At 46.2% G+C, this 14,853-nt stretch overlaps 1 protein-coding gene across 2 annotated transcripts in view; it reads left to right on the top strand.

The window, feature by feature from the left end:
- The first annotated feature begins 335 nt into the window (after nucleotides 1-335).
- Nucleotides 336-14,853, top strand: part of VWC2 (von Willebrand factor C domain containing 2) — a 27,780-nt gene continuing 13,262 nt past the window's right edge. Inside the window, exons 1-2 of one of the 2 annotated variants that reach the window (XM_058444942.1) lie at nucleotides 336-387; nucleotides 1,748-2,546. In XM_058444942.1, the coding sequence (XP_058300925.1) occupies nucleotides 1,851-2,546 (696 nt within the window). In that variant the 5' untranslated portion in view covers nucleotides 336-387; nucleotides 1,748-1,850. Of the gene's footprint in view, nucleotides 388-431; nucleotides 529-1,747; nucleotides 2,547-14,853 lie in introns of those variants that run through there. The other variant, XM_032758122.2, reaches the window with a different exon arrangement.

The following is a 14,853-nucleotide window of genomic DNA, read 5'->3' as shown; positions in this document are numbered from 1 at the left end:
GGAGCGGGAGCCGGGCGGAGGCCGCTGCGGCAGGGGGAGGCGGGAGGCGGGCGCGCTGGCTCCCATGCTGGCCTCGGTGCCACTCGCGCGTCGGCCGCGCTGCGGGCTTCTCTTTTCCCTCCGACGAGCCGCAGCTGCCCAGACATTCCGGCTGCCGGGTCTGGAGAGCTCCCCGAACCCCTCCGCGGAGAGGAGCGAGGCGGCGCCAGGGTGGCCCCCGGGGCGCTCTTGGTCTCGGAGAAGCGGGGACGAGGCCGGAGGATGAGCGGCTGAGGGCGACGCGGGCACTGACGCGAGTTGGGGCCGCAACCACCGGCAGCTGGCAGCGAGATGAGCGAGTCCCCAGAGACGCCCTAGCCCGGTGCGCGCGCCGGGCGGAGCGCGCAGGTGGGGCTGGGCTCTCAGCGGTCCGCCCCGCGCGGGTCCGCGGCCGGCCCAGGATGGGTGCTGGTAACCCGGGCCCGCGCCCGCCGCTGCTACCCCTGCGTCCGCCGCGAGCCCGGCGTCCGGCCCGCGCCCTGCGCTCATGTATGTAGGCTGGGCGCCGGTCTTCAGGGCTGAGGGTGCATGCTGGGTGTCCCCGCGCGGCCGGACGCGCTCCAGCTCTGTTCCGCCGCTCAGCTGCTACGGAGGAATCCCCTCCCCCGCCCAAGTTTGTGAATATGGGCGCTTCGCCCAGTGTTGAGGTCGGCAGGGACCGGGCAGGGGGTGAGCAGGGCGGGGCGCGTCCGGAGCCCTCAGGGAGGAGGGCTGAGGGGGAGGGGACAGACGCACCGGAGTGCGCAGAGTGGGGGCGTTCGGGGAGTGAGGCGGCGAGAGGCTGAATTGCCGGTGTCCTGCGGCGTCTCGGGCTCTCCTAGCCTCTTTGGGCGGCAGAAACTTTGGAATCCAGAAAGGCTGGCCAGGATCCGGCGAGTAGGAAGGTCTTGCCCCCACTCTGCGCCCTGGGGCCCCAGCCTCCCGCACTGCACACCTTGGTGCTGCCCGGGCGCTTCTGCTCCGCAGCCAGGACACTACAAAACTGAGCGCTGCGGCCAGCGACCTGGCTCCCAAGGCTGGGAGGGGCGGGCCGGCAGAGGAGCTGAAGCCCCGGGAATCCCCAACCTGGCCCTCTGGCAAGGGGCAGAGGGCATCCTTTCATGCAGCGGGGCTTAGAGAGCGGGGAGGGGGCGTCTGCTCCCGAGACGGTAGTCTTTTAAGAAGTTGTTAGAAATGAATCGTGGAGTCCTAGGAGAAGCTTTGTTTAACCTCCCCGCATTTTCCCAGCACAAACCCCTAAAGCAAATGAGGAAGAGTTTCCCTGTTATCTTCCTGTACATTCGTCCGTCTCTAACTCCACTGCTGAATTCTCCATTTAATAACCTTTGGGAAATGTGGCCAGGACCTAGGGAGGGACACCCTGGGTGCCTAAATTACGTGGTTCCCAGCAGAGCTTTGCAGGGGGGCGCGGGCCCGGCTCGCTGAGTTTCCTGGGCTCCGCAAGCCGCCCTTGGCCATCTCCAACACTAATCACGACTACATCAGAAACACGCCGGCCGGTGTCGTTCTTGGATTTCGCTTCCAATGTATCGCTCCACAATTTGTGATGTCTAAGAACCCCGGCCTTGCACCGACGCTGGGCATGCTGCCCCCGCCCCCGTCGCCCAGCTCGTTAATCTAGAGCTATGCCGGAGCCCGGGTGGGGGCCGCGGCGGGCCGGGGTGCGCGCGGGCCGCGGGGCTCAGTTGTGCTGCTGTTCTCTCCGCAGGGACGGCGGCTCCCGGCTGGCGGCGGCGCGCCCCCGGGCTGTGAATGCGACTCGCCCCTCGGCCGCGCTCCCCGCCCGCCCGCCCGCCGGGACGTGGTAGGGGATGCCCAGCTCCACTGCGATGGCAGTTGGCGCGCTCTCCAGTTCCCTCCTGGTCACCTGCTGCCTGATGGTGGCTCTGTGCAGTCCGAGCATCCCGCTGGAGAAGCTGGCCCAGGCACCAGAGCAGCCGGGCCAGGAGAAGCGTGAGCACGCCTCTCGGGACGGCCCGGGGCGGGTGAACGAGCTCGGGCGCCCGGCGAGGGACGAGGGCGGCAGCGGCCGGGACTGGAAGAGCAAGAGCGGCCGTGGGCTCGCCGGCCGTGAGCCGTGGAGCAAGCTGAAGCAGGCCTGGGTCTCCCAGGACGGGGGCGCCAAGGCCGGGGATCTGCAGGTCCGGCCCCGCGGGGACACCCCGCAGGGGGAAGCCCTGGCCGCAGCCGCCCAGGACGCGATCGGCCCGGAACTCGCGCCCACGCCCGAGCCACCCGAGGAGTACGTGTACCCGGACTACCGTGGCAAGGGCTGCGTGGACGAGAGCGGCTTCGTGTACGCGATCGGGGAGAAGTTCGCACCGGGCCCCTCGGCCTGCCCGTGCCTGTGCACTGAGGAGGGGCCGCTGTGCGCGCAGCCCGAGTGTCCGAGGCTGCACCCGCGCTGCATCCACGTCGACACGAGCCAGTGCTGCCCGCAGTGCAAGGAGAGGAAGAACTACTGCGAGTTCCGGGGCAAGACCTATCAGACTTTGGAGGAGTTCGTGGTAAGAGGCGAACGCCCGCCGGGCGACTTTGCAGCTTCCAGGAAGGGGTGGAACAGCTTTGGTTCTGTGGTCCCCCACTTTGAAGAAGAGGTGCTGTCTGGTTCTGAGAGGTGGAGAGCGCTGTGCTCACGCCCCTTTGACATGACCTCTCTTTTTCAGGGCAGAGGTAATCCTTCCAAGAGCTCTATGGCCAATCCATAGGGATTCCTTCGGTGTTCCCTTTAAAAGAGCTTCATGAGGATGAAGCCTATGGCACTGAAGGGAAGGGTCCCAACAGGTATCGGAGGGACTTTCAACATTAATTTACTGCTCCTAATTTGGGAATGTTGTCGGTGAAATGCTCAACCTGCTTTCAAACACAGGGTAATTTACTGTGCCATTTGGGATATATTCTTCAACTAATAGCTAATTAAGGGAGACTATTCATATAAAAAGCCATTTCCCTAGATTATGTGTTTAGGGTATCATGCAAATGTTCTAAAAATTAAAAGAAAAAGAAAATATTTGCTCACTGGGTGCCAAATCATAGTGGATGGTGAAACCAACAAGTGCAGTTAATGGTTAAAAATTGTTTTGTTTTAGATGAGTAGTAGTAGTGTTAATAATACCGGCCATCTCTCTAATGCCTACTTGTGCGTCAGGATCCCGCTGTTTTTCATGTACGTTAGTTAAATCTCATACCATGCTAGGAGGTGGATTATTATCCATTGTCTCCATTTTATGGAGAAGAAGAAACAGACACAGAATATTTAAATAATGTGTTGAAGGCAGAACAGCTATTAAGAAGCAGATTCATATGTCAAACTAAGCAGTTCTACTCCATAGCTTAGGTTTTTAACCCTTATACTCTACTTGAACCAAAAGCCCGGCTCCACTGGGGCTTTAGTTTGGGTGAAGGTGCTGCACAGCATGCACGCACAGGCTCCAGGTAAAATCCCTACCAGTGGGCTAGGGGCCTGAGAGAGACCTGCACAGGTGTTCAGTTATTCCAAACACCTCAAGGTAGGCTCAACCTATGGCCTGCCTGGACTTGGCCCATTGACTTGCCAGGCCATAGCTGTCCTTTTCGCACCTGCAGAGGGCGTTATGGAACTTGCAGCTACTAAAGCAAAGCTTTAGGGAGGAATTCTGCTGGAATACCCCTCCTGGAATTAGCCTATGAGATCGGCTAATTCCCAGGATGTGAAGCCCATGTAGTTACTGACTTGTGGCAATGAATTATCAAGTGTTACAGAAGTACAAAGCCAGGAAGGACAGATCTATATATAGTGTACAAAGTATGGAAAGAGTGCTGGAATTTGGAGTCAGGAAACATGGTTATTCATTCTGGCTTTACCACTAATCAGCTGCAGGACTGGAACAAAAGACATATCCCCTCTGGGTTTCTTTTCTCTTATCTGTAAGATAAGGGGCCAGCTTTCCCTAGGCTCATGTAGCAAAATGTAACTCCAGGCATACGTTGCTTAAGTACTCACATTTGACTTCAGCCCTTTGGAGAAAGACAACTGGGATGAGCAACTCATATGAACCACGCCCAGGCCATGCGAAATTAACTAAATCAGAAACCCTGCCCTCAAAATGCTTCCTGCCTATGGGAGGGTCTGGTAGATATTTCTCCAGGTGTTTTGGGTGCAGTACAAAAGTTCACAGGCAAATGTGTCCAGGTGAAGGAAGCTGTGGGTGCTAGAAGAGCCCAGAGGAGGGGCCTTCCATTTTGGCCTGGAGCAGCGTCATAGAACACTAGAACAATTCTCTTAAGTTTTGAATTGGTAACATTATCTGCTCTTCTAAAGTCAAAGATAAGCAGTTGGTTTTTAATTAATTCCTTTTGTTGTTTGCACTATTTATAGTTTCAAAGTAATTTGCTAGAATTGTCCTAAGAAGTAAACTAAGGAATTAGTAGCACTTTGATCTAGTAAGCCCAAATACTTCAGTGTCCACTTATCTACCTGAGATCACAGGTAAAGGAAATAATTCAAACTTCTGTCTTAATAATTCATGCTAAATGCTAGCAGCCATGAAGCTGCTTTTGTCTATGTAGGAGAGGGATCTCTTATTTAGTTCCTCTTTGCTACCTGTTTGGTAGTCTGTAGGTAGAATGTGTTTTCAAACTCTGAGGATGGGAGATGATACTGACAAAAGGGAAATTGGAAAGATTACAATCTTAGGAAGAATTAAAATACCAGTAAAGCTATTTTTGGAATATTAAGTGCATCTTCCGTCTTCAAATGACATTTCATTCTAAACTTTCATCATTTATTACCAGATGCTGGGATGCACACATGCTTGAATGTTGCAAAGTTGTTACATATTTTTAATTATATGCTTGTTCTTACAATATGTCAACTACATAAAGATTTTATAGTGTTATAGCATGTTTGCTCATTTTTGTTAGTATCAGGAACATTTCTAGGCATTCCGCTAATTTATCGTGGCCTTGTGCAAGCCATTTATTGCCTTCATTTTTGTTTCCTTCAATGTACAAAAGAGAAAGCAATGCTTTTATTGAAGGGCGTTGAAAATATGAATGTAGAATGATATAGGGTTAGTTGTGAGTCCACGGAGTTTGTGGGTTGCAGTATTGGAGATTTGTCATGATGCTGAGTACCAGGGCACAGAAATTGTTAACATGTCTGCTCTGGGTATTCTGGGTTTCAGAGAGAGATTGTAGTCTGTAGTTTGCGTAGCACAAAGTACCTGGAAAATGAAAAAGGAAAGCATTCTATCTGAAGTGCTTTGCACTTCTCTGAAGAAAATGTGATTCAAATGGAGATTGTGGTACAGTCGGGTCATGCCTGAAGCACTGTTTACTTTAGCAAGGAAGGAAGTGAAAGTGAGATTATTTGGGCCTCAGTCCCTGCAAGATGCATAGATCCTTTAACAGTCTGTTCTCTGCTTCCAGAGAGGGAGAGAGAGAGAGAGAGAGAGACAGAGACAGAGAGAGAGAGGGGAAATTACTAGTTATTGATGGAGGCTTGACCCTCTTTGAGCAGTAGATTAACTCCAGACCCTGCGTGTGCTTGTGATGTGCAGGGTATTTGGCTGTGGCAGGAGTGCAGTTTCTCCCTGTCTTCATAGGCTTCTCTTTCTTTGGGCATGTTTTCTTGCTGCTTTCTCTATTCAGTTTTCTGCATATTCTAAACTTGTTTTTTCCCTTCTTTCTGTACTCTTTTATCCCATTAAAACTTCCTCTCCTTACAGCCTGTTTGATCTCAGTTAGATACTTGTGAAAGATCTCACTGACTCCACAAAATACCATTAAGCTGCTAATAATAATGAGAGTAATGTGTTCATTCCTCCAGGGATGGTTGTAATTTAATTTGTACATCCAAATAAAAACATAGTTAATAGTAGAATTTTCTCCACTGCCTCTCAAATGATACCAAGTGTCTTTTTTTCTTTAACTTATACCAGCAGGCATCCAACTTTGAATAAGAAACCTTGTCTATTGGCTTATTTTTTTTTTTTTCAGTAAAGGAATGATATTTTTAACTGTTTTCTGCTTCGTACAGTGTATTAGTCTGCTAGGGCTGCCAGAGCGAAGTAACACAGACTGGGTAATTTAAACAGAAATTTGTTGTCTTGGAATAAATCTGGGAATCCAAGATTTCCAGACTTCCAGATTTCCAAGTAATCTGGAAGTCCAAGATCAAGGTGTCGGCAGGGCTGGTTTCTTCTGAGGCCTCTCTCCTTGGCTTGCAGATGTCCATCTTCTCCCTGGGTTTTCTCATGGTGTTCCCTCTGCATCTGTCTGTGTCCACATCTCCTCTTCTTATAAGGACACACTCATATTGGATTGGGGCCTGACCTCATTTTAACTTAATTACCACGTTAAAGACCTGTCTCCAAACAGTCATATTCTTAGCTACTGGCACGAGGACTTCAAAATTTGAATTGTAGAAGCACACAGTTTAGCCCAAAACATAGTGTCAATGACCAAAATCGACTTCCTAAAACAGACCTAACGAGGCAGTAACAGTGGGGTGTGTGAGGATGCATCAGCACGCATGATGGGAAAACAGTGCTTATGACGAAGGCACAGAGTGAGTGGTGATGAAGTGTATGCCAACGAACATTAACTGAGGGGCTCATCTTGACCATTCTGATTCTGCGTCTATTGCATTCTGAGAGCTACTTTAGGAGTTCTTGTATTACTTATGTGAATGGATCCTTGTGTCACAGAAAACCAAAAGGTGACTAAGGGTGGGGAGGGGGGCTGTATTGAGCAGTTGTAAATTTTTCCTCAATGGCCATGTGATTTGTTCAGAAGCAAGTCACATTTGAAATGTGTTAATTGAAAAACATCATTCTATTTTGCTCAACAAAACAAGTTGTTTTCATCATGGGAATCTTGGTCTCCTGGAGGACTGTGATGGTGGAAAGGGGAGTTTGCAAGCTTATTTCCTGTTTTATAGAACCTAATGGAACTTTTGTGACTCTGAAATAGGGCCATACAGGATAACTAAATCTTCACATTTCTTTGCTTTTTGGTAGGATCGATATCAGCAAAGTGTGTCAACACTGGTTATCATAGCCAATTAGGAACTCTGATTGGCAATTGTATAAGTCTTTGAAGAAAAAGGGAAGATGAATTATTAATAAGTGAAGCTTACTAGACTGTCTTTCAAAGCATAAGAACTGTTGAGAGAGAGATAACAGGAAGGGGTACTTGGAAGTGAAATGATTTGGGACTACTGAGTTAAACCAAATTCTCTCTGACTGCTTCCGTATCTGACTTGCCATTAACCCCACTGCAAAATCTTATTTCTAGGTTTTTATCAATTAAAAAAATTTGAACATGAAATTTGGAATCAAAACCTCCATCTAAATAGATCTCTATATCAATTATGAGAAAGTGCCAGCAAAGAGAAAGCCACAGTTATTCATACTTTTCAGTCTAATGGTATTTATATTCTTTTGGCTGATGTTACTTAACTGAAAACAATGCTATTATTATCTACTTTCGCTAAGTAAAATGAGTCAATCTGTGTTCTTTTCTGCAAGTCAGGCTAATGCATGTACTGTTGCTGTCTCTGAGTTTGTTTTTGTTCTGAGTAAGATTTTGTAAATTCTCAACTTCTCATTTTCTACCCTTTTGTCTAAAGCCATTTAAACAGTGACTTTTTTTTTAAAGAGGGAGTCATATGCCATATCTAGACTCTTTAGATGTGTTCCTAACTCAGGTGGGGGAAACACAGCTTTAAAAACTGCTTATTTGCATGCTCCATACAATATCTGATTTGAAGTATGATGGAATTAACACCATAACCTTTTACAATGGGCAGAAGGTAATCAATATTTATCTAGTGCCAATATTTTTTATATTTTGGCTTTTCTGGAGTAATTTACACAACAGACTAATGAGTTGGTGGTATTTTCTTTATTTTTAAAGGAGAGAAAACTAAGGTCCAAAAAGTTAAATAGCTTGATCAAGGTCATAGAGCTAGTAAATGGTGAAGATAGGATTTGAATCCTAGCATGTTGGACTCCGAAGATCGTGCATAGTGTCTTCGTGACCATATGGTGATGAAGTGGCATTTTGTTTGTGGTGGAGAACATTTCAGGTACCTGGAAAAAGGAAAAGTTATACAAACCCAGAGTACCTTGCTCATATGCGTGTCCAATAAATGCTTGATCCACTTGGCTAAGCATTTATTTACATGGATTTTTCATATTTGACTTGGCCATCTGATGAACAAAATAATGTCTGTGTCCTTCAAAGGATGAAGTCTTGAGTCGTAATGGGACTGAAAGCACTTAGTCCCAGGATTTCCCTGAGAGCAAGGGGGATTGAGTCCAGGGGGCAGTGAAAAGAAGACTAGATCCCAAGAGGCAGGTGGGACTCCAGGGATTATCAGACCCATGTGGGGCAACAGGTGGCCCAAGAGGAAGATCTGGTTCTAGGAGGTATTCTATTTGGCTCATGGCATATAAAACATTTGTTTACTAGTGCCAGTATTTGACAAGTGGGAGGTTCATATAAATTCCCAGATTGCCTAATTCTTACAAAAATGAAATGATTCCCAGATGGCAGCCATCTGTCAGAGCTGGGCAGGGCTGCTCCTTTGGGAGGGCATTTGCTTTCCAGCTGCCCACACCCCCTTGCAGATGTGTGATTCGCCAATGCTCCTGTAAATAAATACATGACTTTGAAAAGCCTCTTGGTCACAGACAGTGAAAATTCACCTTAGAAAATTAGTGCCCCCTCCAAAATCATACAGGCAGTTGATATCATGAGGAGGTTTAGGAAAGCAGGTCCCATGCTCTCCAGTCCTTTCCTCTTCAGTTTTGGTGGAGAATCAGCTTCTGGGACTTTGAGGACAGGGTATTTATCATCTGAACACGGTGTTCAGGGTTCAGGGTACTTATCATCTGAACACGGTGGGGTGACCTGGGTTATGTTTTATCCAGTGCTTCCCTGGACAACTTTCAGAGCCTTGTTTTCTAGTGGTTAAAAAAAAAAAAAAAAAAAAAGAGAGATAATGGGGCCTCGTGTGGTGACTCATCCCTGTAATCCAAGCACTTTGAGAGACTGAGGTGGGAAGATGACTTGAATCCAGGAGTTCAAGCCCAGTCTAGACAACATAATGAGGCCCCATCTCTACAATAAATTGAAAAAAAAAAAAGGCCAGGCATGTTGGTGCTCACCTGCAGACCCAGCTACCTGAGAGGCAGAGGCAGGAGGATGGCTTGAGCCCAAGAATTTGAGGTTGCAGTGAGTCATGATTGGGCCACTGCATTCTAGCCTGGACAACAGCATGAGACCCCATCTTAAAAAACAGAAAAGAAAAGAAAAAAAAAGTGGATAGTATTCTGCATTCCTCTCCCATTATAAGAAGTAAATAAGATGTATGTGAAAGCAATTTGAACCTGTAAAGCTCTGAACAAAGTTGATGTTGGTATTTAGACAAGTTCTGCGGAGTGCGCAGCTCACGGGGAGGTGGCCACACCCTGGTCCAGATTTTGGTCTCTAGAAGGACTCTTGTAGAACCTCTAATCATTAGGGACTGGCTCCATGGAGCTGCTTTTCCATAAAGCATTACCTCCTCAGATGATATCTCTAAATCTGATAAGTCCCAACAGAAAAATTATTCTTACATTTATTTGAAAATATTTAGGACACCATGTGTGCAAGGCCCTGGGCTGCATCCTGGAGATGTGACGGGAAGTAAATGGCCCCCTCCAGCAGACAGGCAGCAGTACTGTGGTGTGTGAGGCACTGTGAGAGTTTGGGTCAGGGGGTCAAGGGGGAACACAGTAGAAGCCACTCTATTGTTATTAATAGACTCCACTGTTGTTGATGGCTTGTTTTTAAATGACAGAGGAATCCTGGGCCAGATGTTCTAAGGAAAAGAAAAGAGTTTGTATCAAATGTAACAACTGTGAGTTTGCATGAAGGATATGGCTTCCCACCCAGGCCTACCTACCCTGTGACCATCCTTCATGGTGCTTTTCTGACCACATAGCTGAAAATCCTTCTTACTGCCTGTCTGATCCAAGGCTGAGATCCTGCCAGCTGGATCATACTTCTCATTCTATTTCTGTCGGGCACTGGGGTGCGGCCAGGACATAGACTGCCTTTCAAATCTGTGGAAAAGGATGATGTCAGGCCTCTGCCGAGGGCCCTGTGAGTTCTCTCAGAAGCCTTAGGCCTGTGGAAAAGCATAGAGCTTGAAAATTAAAACTCCATGGCCAGGCACAGTGGCTCATGCCTGTAATCCCGGCAGTATGGGAGGCCGAGCTGGGAGGATCACTTGAGCCCAGGAGTTTAAGACCAGCCTGTGCAACATAGTGAGACCCTGTCTCTAAAAAACATAATAATAATAATAAAATAAAGAAAAAAAGAAAAGAAATTAAAATGCCATGTGGCTCTGCACATTGCCAAGTATCCAAGAATTGCAAAAGTGGTGATGCTTTAAAGACGAGACTTCTCCTTCCTTTCCTGGGAATATGGAGGATAGCCTGACAACTCACCTTCAACAAAATGCCTGAAATCCTGAATATCATATAAAACGCATATTTAAAAAGAAAAATGTTATTTGTATAAATTGTTGGGGTACAGTGTAATTTTATTACATGGATACACTGAGTAGTGGTGAAGGAAGAGCTTCTAGTGTAGTCATCACCAGAATACTGTACACTGCATCCGAATAATGTACACTGCATGCATCACATAATCTCTCATTATCTACTCCCTCCCCATCCCTGACACCTTTCTGAGTCTCTATTGTCTGTCATTTCACATTCTACATCCATTTTTAAAAGCACAGCTGACGCGGCAAGAAAATAAGAGAAATTAATTTCTAGAGGTGGAGTTGGAATCCATAGAGCAAAGTCTGCCTTGAAGTTGTGGCTGTCTGGGAGCATCTCTTGATCTTGGGGCCTGGGCCCTTGGCACTCATGGCCAATCATTGCCGGGTTGTGACATGTGAAGAGTTCAGGTCCCCAAGTAGAGAGAATCAGATCAGGATCTATCTTATAAAGCCAGGGGACCCAAGAGCCTGTACTGCAATGGGACAATGTAGGCAAACATCTTTCAGTGGGCCTTGGCTCTGTCCAGAGGAGAAAGAAATGCTTGTGTTTTCCACAAGTCATTGCCATCTGTAGCAGGCTTACCCTATTATGGATGTGGAGCCCAATTCATGCTTCCCTGTGTGGTCTGCAAAGTCCAAATGGAATATGGATTTTTAAATGGACCAACAGGTATCTGATCTAAACAAAAACACACGGGGTGAATGCACCCTTTACCCAGGCTGCAAAAAAATCCCACAAGTAGTGTTCCAAGGAATGTGACCTCAAAATAAAAATTACTCACAAGAAGAAAGGGCAATGTGAGCAAGAATCAGCTGAGGCAATAGCAGTTGAATCAGACCCAGATACTGGGATGTAAAATGAGTATATTTGATATATACTTATTTACATATATATATATAAAGAAAATGCTGAAATAAAGTGCATGGGTAAAGAACAGAAATATATCCCCAATACTAGTCAGCTTTGAATAAGAATCAGATAAAGCTTAAGTGAATGATACATTTAATGAATGATATCAATCCCATGGAATTAATATTCAATGGGAGGGATTAACAGTTGCAGACTAGACGCAGTTTAAGATATAATTAGCAAACCAGCACACAGATCTGAAGAAGTTAACTAGTATGAAACACAGACATATAGATGGAACACAGGAAAGAGATGTTTCGATACACGGAGGATAGAGTGAAAAGATCTACCACACATCTGTTTAGAATTCTGAGATTGTAGAGAATGGGAGAAATTAAGATAGTTCCAAGAGATGGCAGTTCCAAGACTTTCTAGCTGAAAGACATCTATTTTCTCATTCAGGAAACCCAATGAATCTAAAGAAGGATAAATAAAATTATATTCACACCCAGCCACATTATAGAGACTGCAGAACAACAAAGGCAAAATAAAGATGTTCAGAGCAACCAGAGAAGACGTTACCTCCAGAATAACAGTGAGTAGGCTTACAGCAGACGTCTGATCGACAGAAAACACCGCACAGTAGGAGAATATTTTTAAATAAGAGAGAAACAAGTGTTAATCTGATTGATGTATCCAACAAAATTGTCCTTCAGGAATGAATCTAAAGAAAGATACTTTATACAATAAAGAGCTGACCATCAAAAAATATTTACTAAAAGAACTTTAAAATAAGAGTCTAAAGGATGAAATTTAGGAAGAAGGAAGTTGATCCCAGAAACAAAGTCACAGAATCAAGGAGTGGATAAAACCTAACTGTTTACTAAGCTGTACGCCAGTGGAGCTCAGCTGGGGGCAACATTGCCTGCCTTCCCCCAGGAGACCTTTGCAAGGTATTTGTTACCTGGGTATATCGTGTGATGCTGAGGTTTGGGATAAGAATGATCGCATCACTCAGGTACTGAACATAGTATGCAACAGTTTTTCAACCCTTGCCCACCTCCCTCTCCCCTCTCATAGTCTCCAGTGTCTATTGTTCCCATCTTTGTGTACATAAGTGCCCAATGTTTAGCTTCCACTTATAAATGAAAACATGCGGTATTTGGTTTTCTGTTCCTGCATTAATTCACCTAGGGCAGTGGCACCCAACTGCATCCATGTTGCTGCAAAGGACATCATTCCATTCTTTTTTATGACTATGTAGTATTCCATGGTGTATATGTACCACATTTTATTTATCCAATCCACTGTTGATGGGCACCTAGGTTGATTCCATGTCTTTGCTATTGTGAGTAGTGCTGCAATGAACATAGGAGTGCATGTGTCATTTTGGTAGAAGGATTTATTTTCCTTTGGGTATATACCCAGGAATGGGATTGCTGGGTAATAGGTAGCTCTGATTTAAGTTCTTTGAGAAATCTCCAACTGCTTTCTGCAGTGGCTGAACTAATTTACATTCCCTCCAACAGTGTATTAGTGCTCCCTTTTCTCTGCAGCCTCACAAGCATCTGTTATTTTGTGACCTTTTAATAATAGCCATTCTGACTGGTGTGAGATAGGATCTCATTGTGATTATGATTTGCATTTGTCTGATGATCAGTGATGTTGAGCATGTTATCATATGCTTGTTGGCTGCTTGTTTGTCTAATTTTGAGAAGTGTCTGTTCATGTCTCTTGCCCACTTTTTAATGGAGTTATTTGTTATTTGCTTGCTAATTTGTTTAAATTCCTTATAGATTGTGGACCTTTGTGGGATGCATAGTTTGCAAATATTTTCTCCCATTCTGTAGACTGTCTGTTTACTCTGTGGATAGATTCTTTCACTGTGCAGAAGCTCTTTAGTTTAAATATTCTTAGAAAACAGGTACTGGGAGCCAGCTCAGCCTTAGGCCAAATCATCAAGTAGGTGAACACGTTTCAAAGGCACTCCCAGCTGGTCAGAACTGCCCACCACCAAGTTCTACTCAGCCATGGGCAATTTTTCCTGCCCTTCCTGTAATGAAGGTCAGAATGCTTGGAAATCAGATTCCTTTCCTACTGCTCTCTGTACCCTTAGGGCAATAGGCCAATCAGAAATAAATAGTACCTTCAACCATACCAAACAGATTGGCCCTTCTGTATGTGTCTTTGCTTTCCTCATATCTAGCTTTAAAAACAATTCTTATTTATGTTTTACTTCCAAATTTTGTGTGCTTTTAAAAAAGAGAGCTCAACGTTTTTGTTTTAGAAAGCTTGAAACAAATGCAATATAATTAATTATTATATTTGTTTATATAATATATATTATATTTGTTTATATATATAATATATATAATAATAATACTATTCTTATTAATTCCTCTTGATATGCCAGGAGCTAAACCTCCCCACCTGGTAACACCGTGGCACTGTTGACAACTACGCTCTAGGGACATGGAGGGACAAAAGCCTCACCTGTGGGGAGCCTGGGATGTGCAGGGAGCCAGCAGGTGGCCAGATGCTCACCTTTCTTTCTCATGTGGGGCAGAACTGCCCGGAGCGCCTCTACCTCCACTCGCTGTGCTTTTACTGCGTCACACACACAAATGTCAGGAGTGGTAGGTTGAAAAACAATGTGGCTTTTGACAAGGCTGCTTCTGTGGCCTGGGCAGGAGAAGCAGGAGAGAGACAGGCAGCTGAGGGGCACACTGTGCTCTAATGTCAGCCTCCCAGCTCAGGGTAACCTCCCACTGGTAGCAGAGTTCATGTCTGGGCTCCCAGTGCCCTCCAGGAAGCTAAGAAAATCAGCTTATCTTGCTTCTAGGTAACAGCAAGGGATGACAGATATAATGTAATGGTCAGATCTCAGGGACCATTGCGCCATATGTCTGAGTGCAAAGAGTCCCTTTCTGTGTGAGTGAGCACTGCTGTGTCTTCTCTACCAGAGCTTAAAACTCCATGGAAAGGGACTTCATTAAATGGAGAAACCGCAGTGGGTGTCCTGTTCTAATTTCAGCCTACTTTTGAATAGGCTTAGCTTTAAGAAGAGATTCAGGGCCAGTGATGGGAGCCCACAGTGCTTGTCCACTCCTGGCTTGGGCTGTGGCCCAGCACTTTCTGGGTAATTGGCAGCTGATGTGTTGAAGGAGCTTTAACAAGACAAGCAAACCCTGACTTCAGACAGTGTCCAGACGGGCATCCATTTGGGTCACTTTACAGTTGCGGGTGCGAGTGCTGCTGCTGGAGCCAGGCCAGCTCTGGGCAAACGCAGACTGATGGGTGCCTTTGGTCATCTTCACTTCCTGCTTGTAGTGGGCATTGTCATTGCCATCTCAAATAAAAGAATGCCGAACGGGAGCAGTGTAGTTCTGTTTTCTCCTGGCCTGTGTGTGTGTGTGTGTGTGTG

The sequence above is a fragment of the Hylobates moloch genome, unplaced genomic scaffold, assembly GCF_009828535.3.
Source record: "Hylobates moloch isolate HMO894 unplaced genomic scaffold, HMol_V3 SCAFFOLD_1, whole genome shotgun sequence".
Classification (NCBI taxonomy): Eukaryota; Metazoa; Chordata; class Mammalia; order Primates; family Hylobatidae; genus Hylobates; species Hylobates moloch.
Note: the sequence above shows the minus strand (reverse complement) of the source record. Positions and strands in the feature narration are given on the sequence as shown.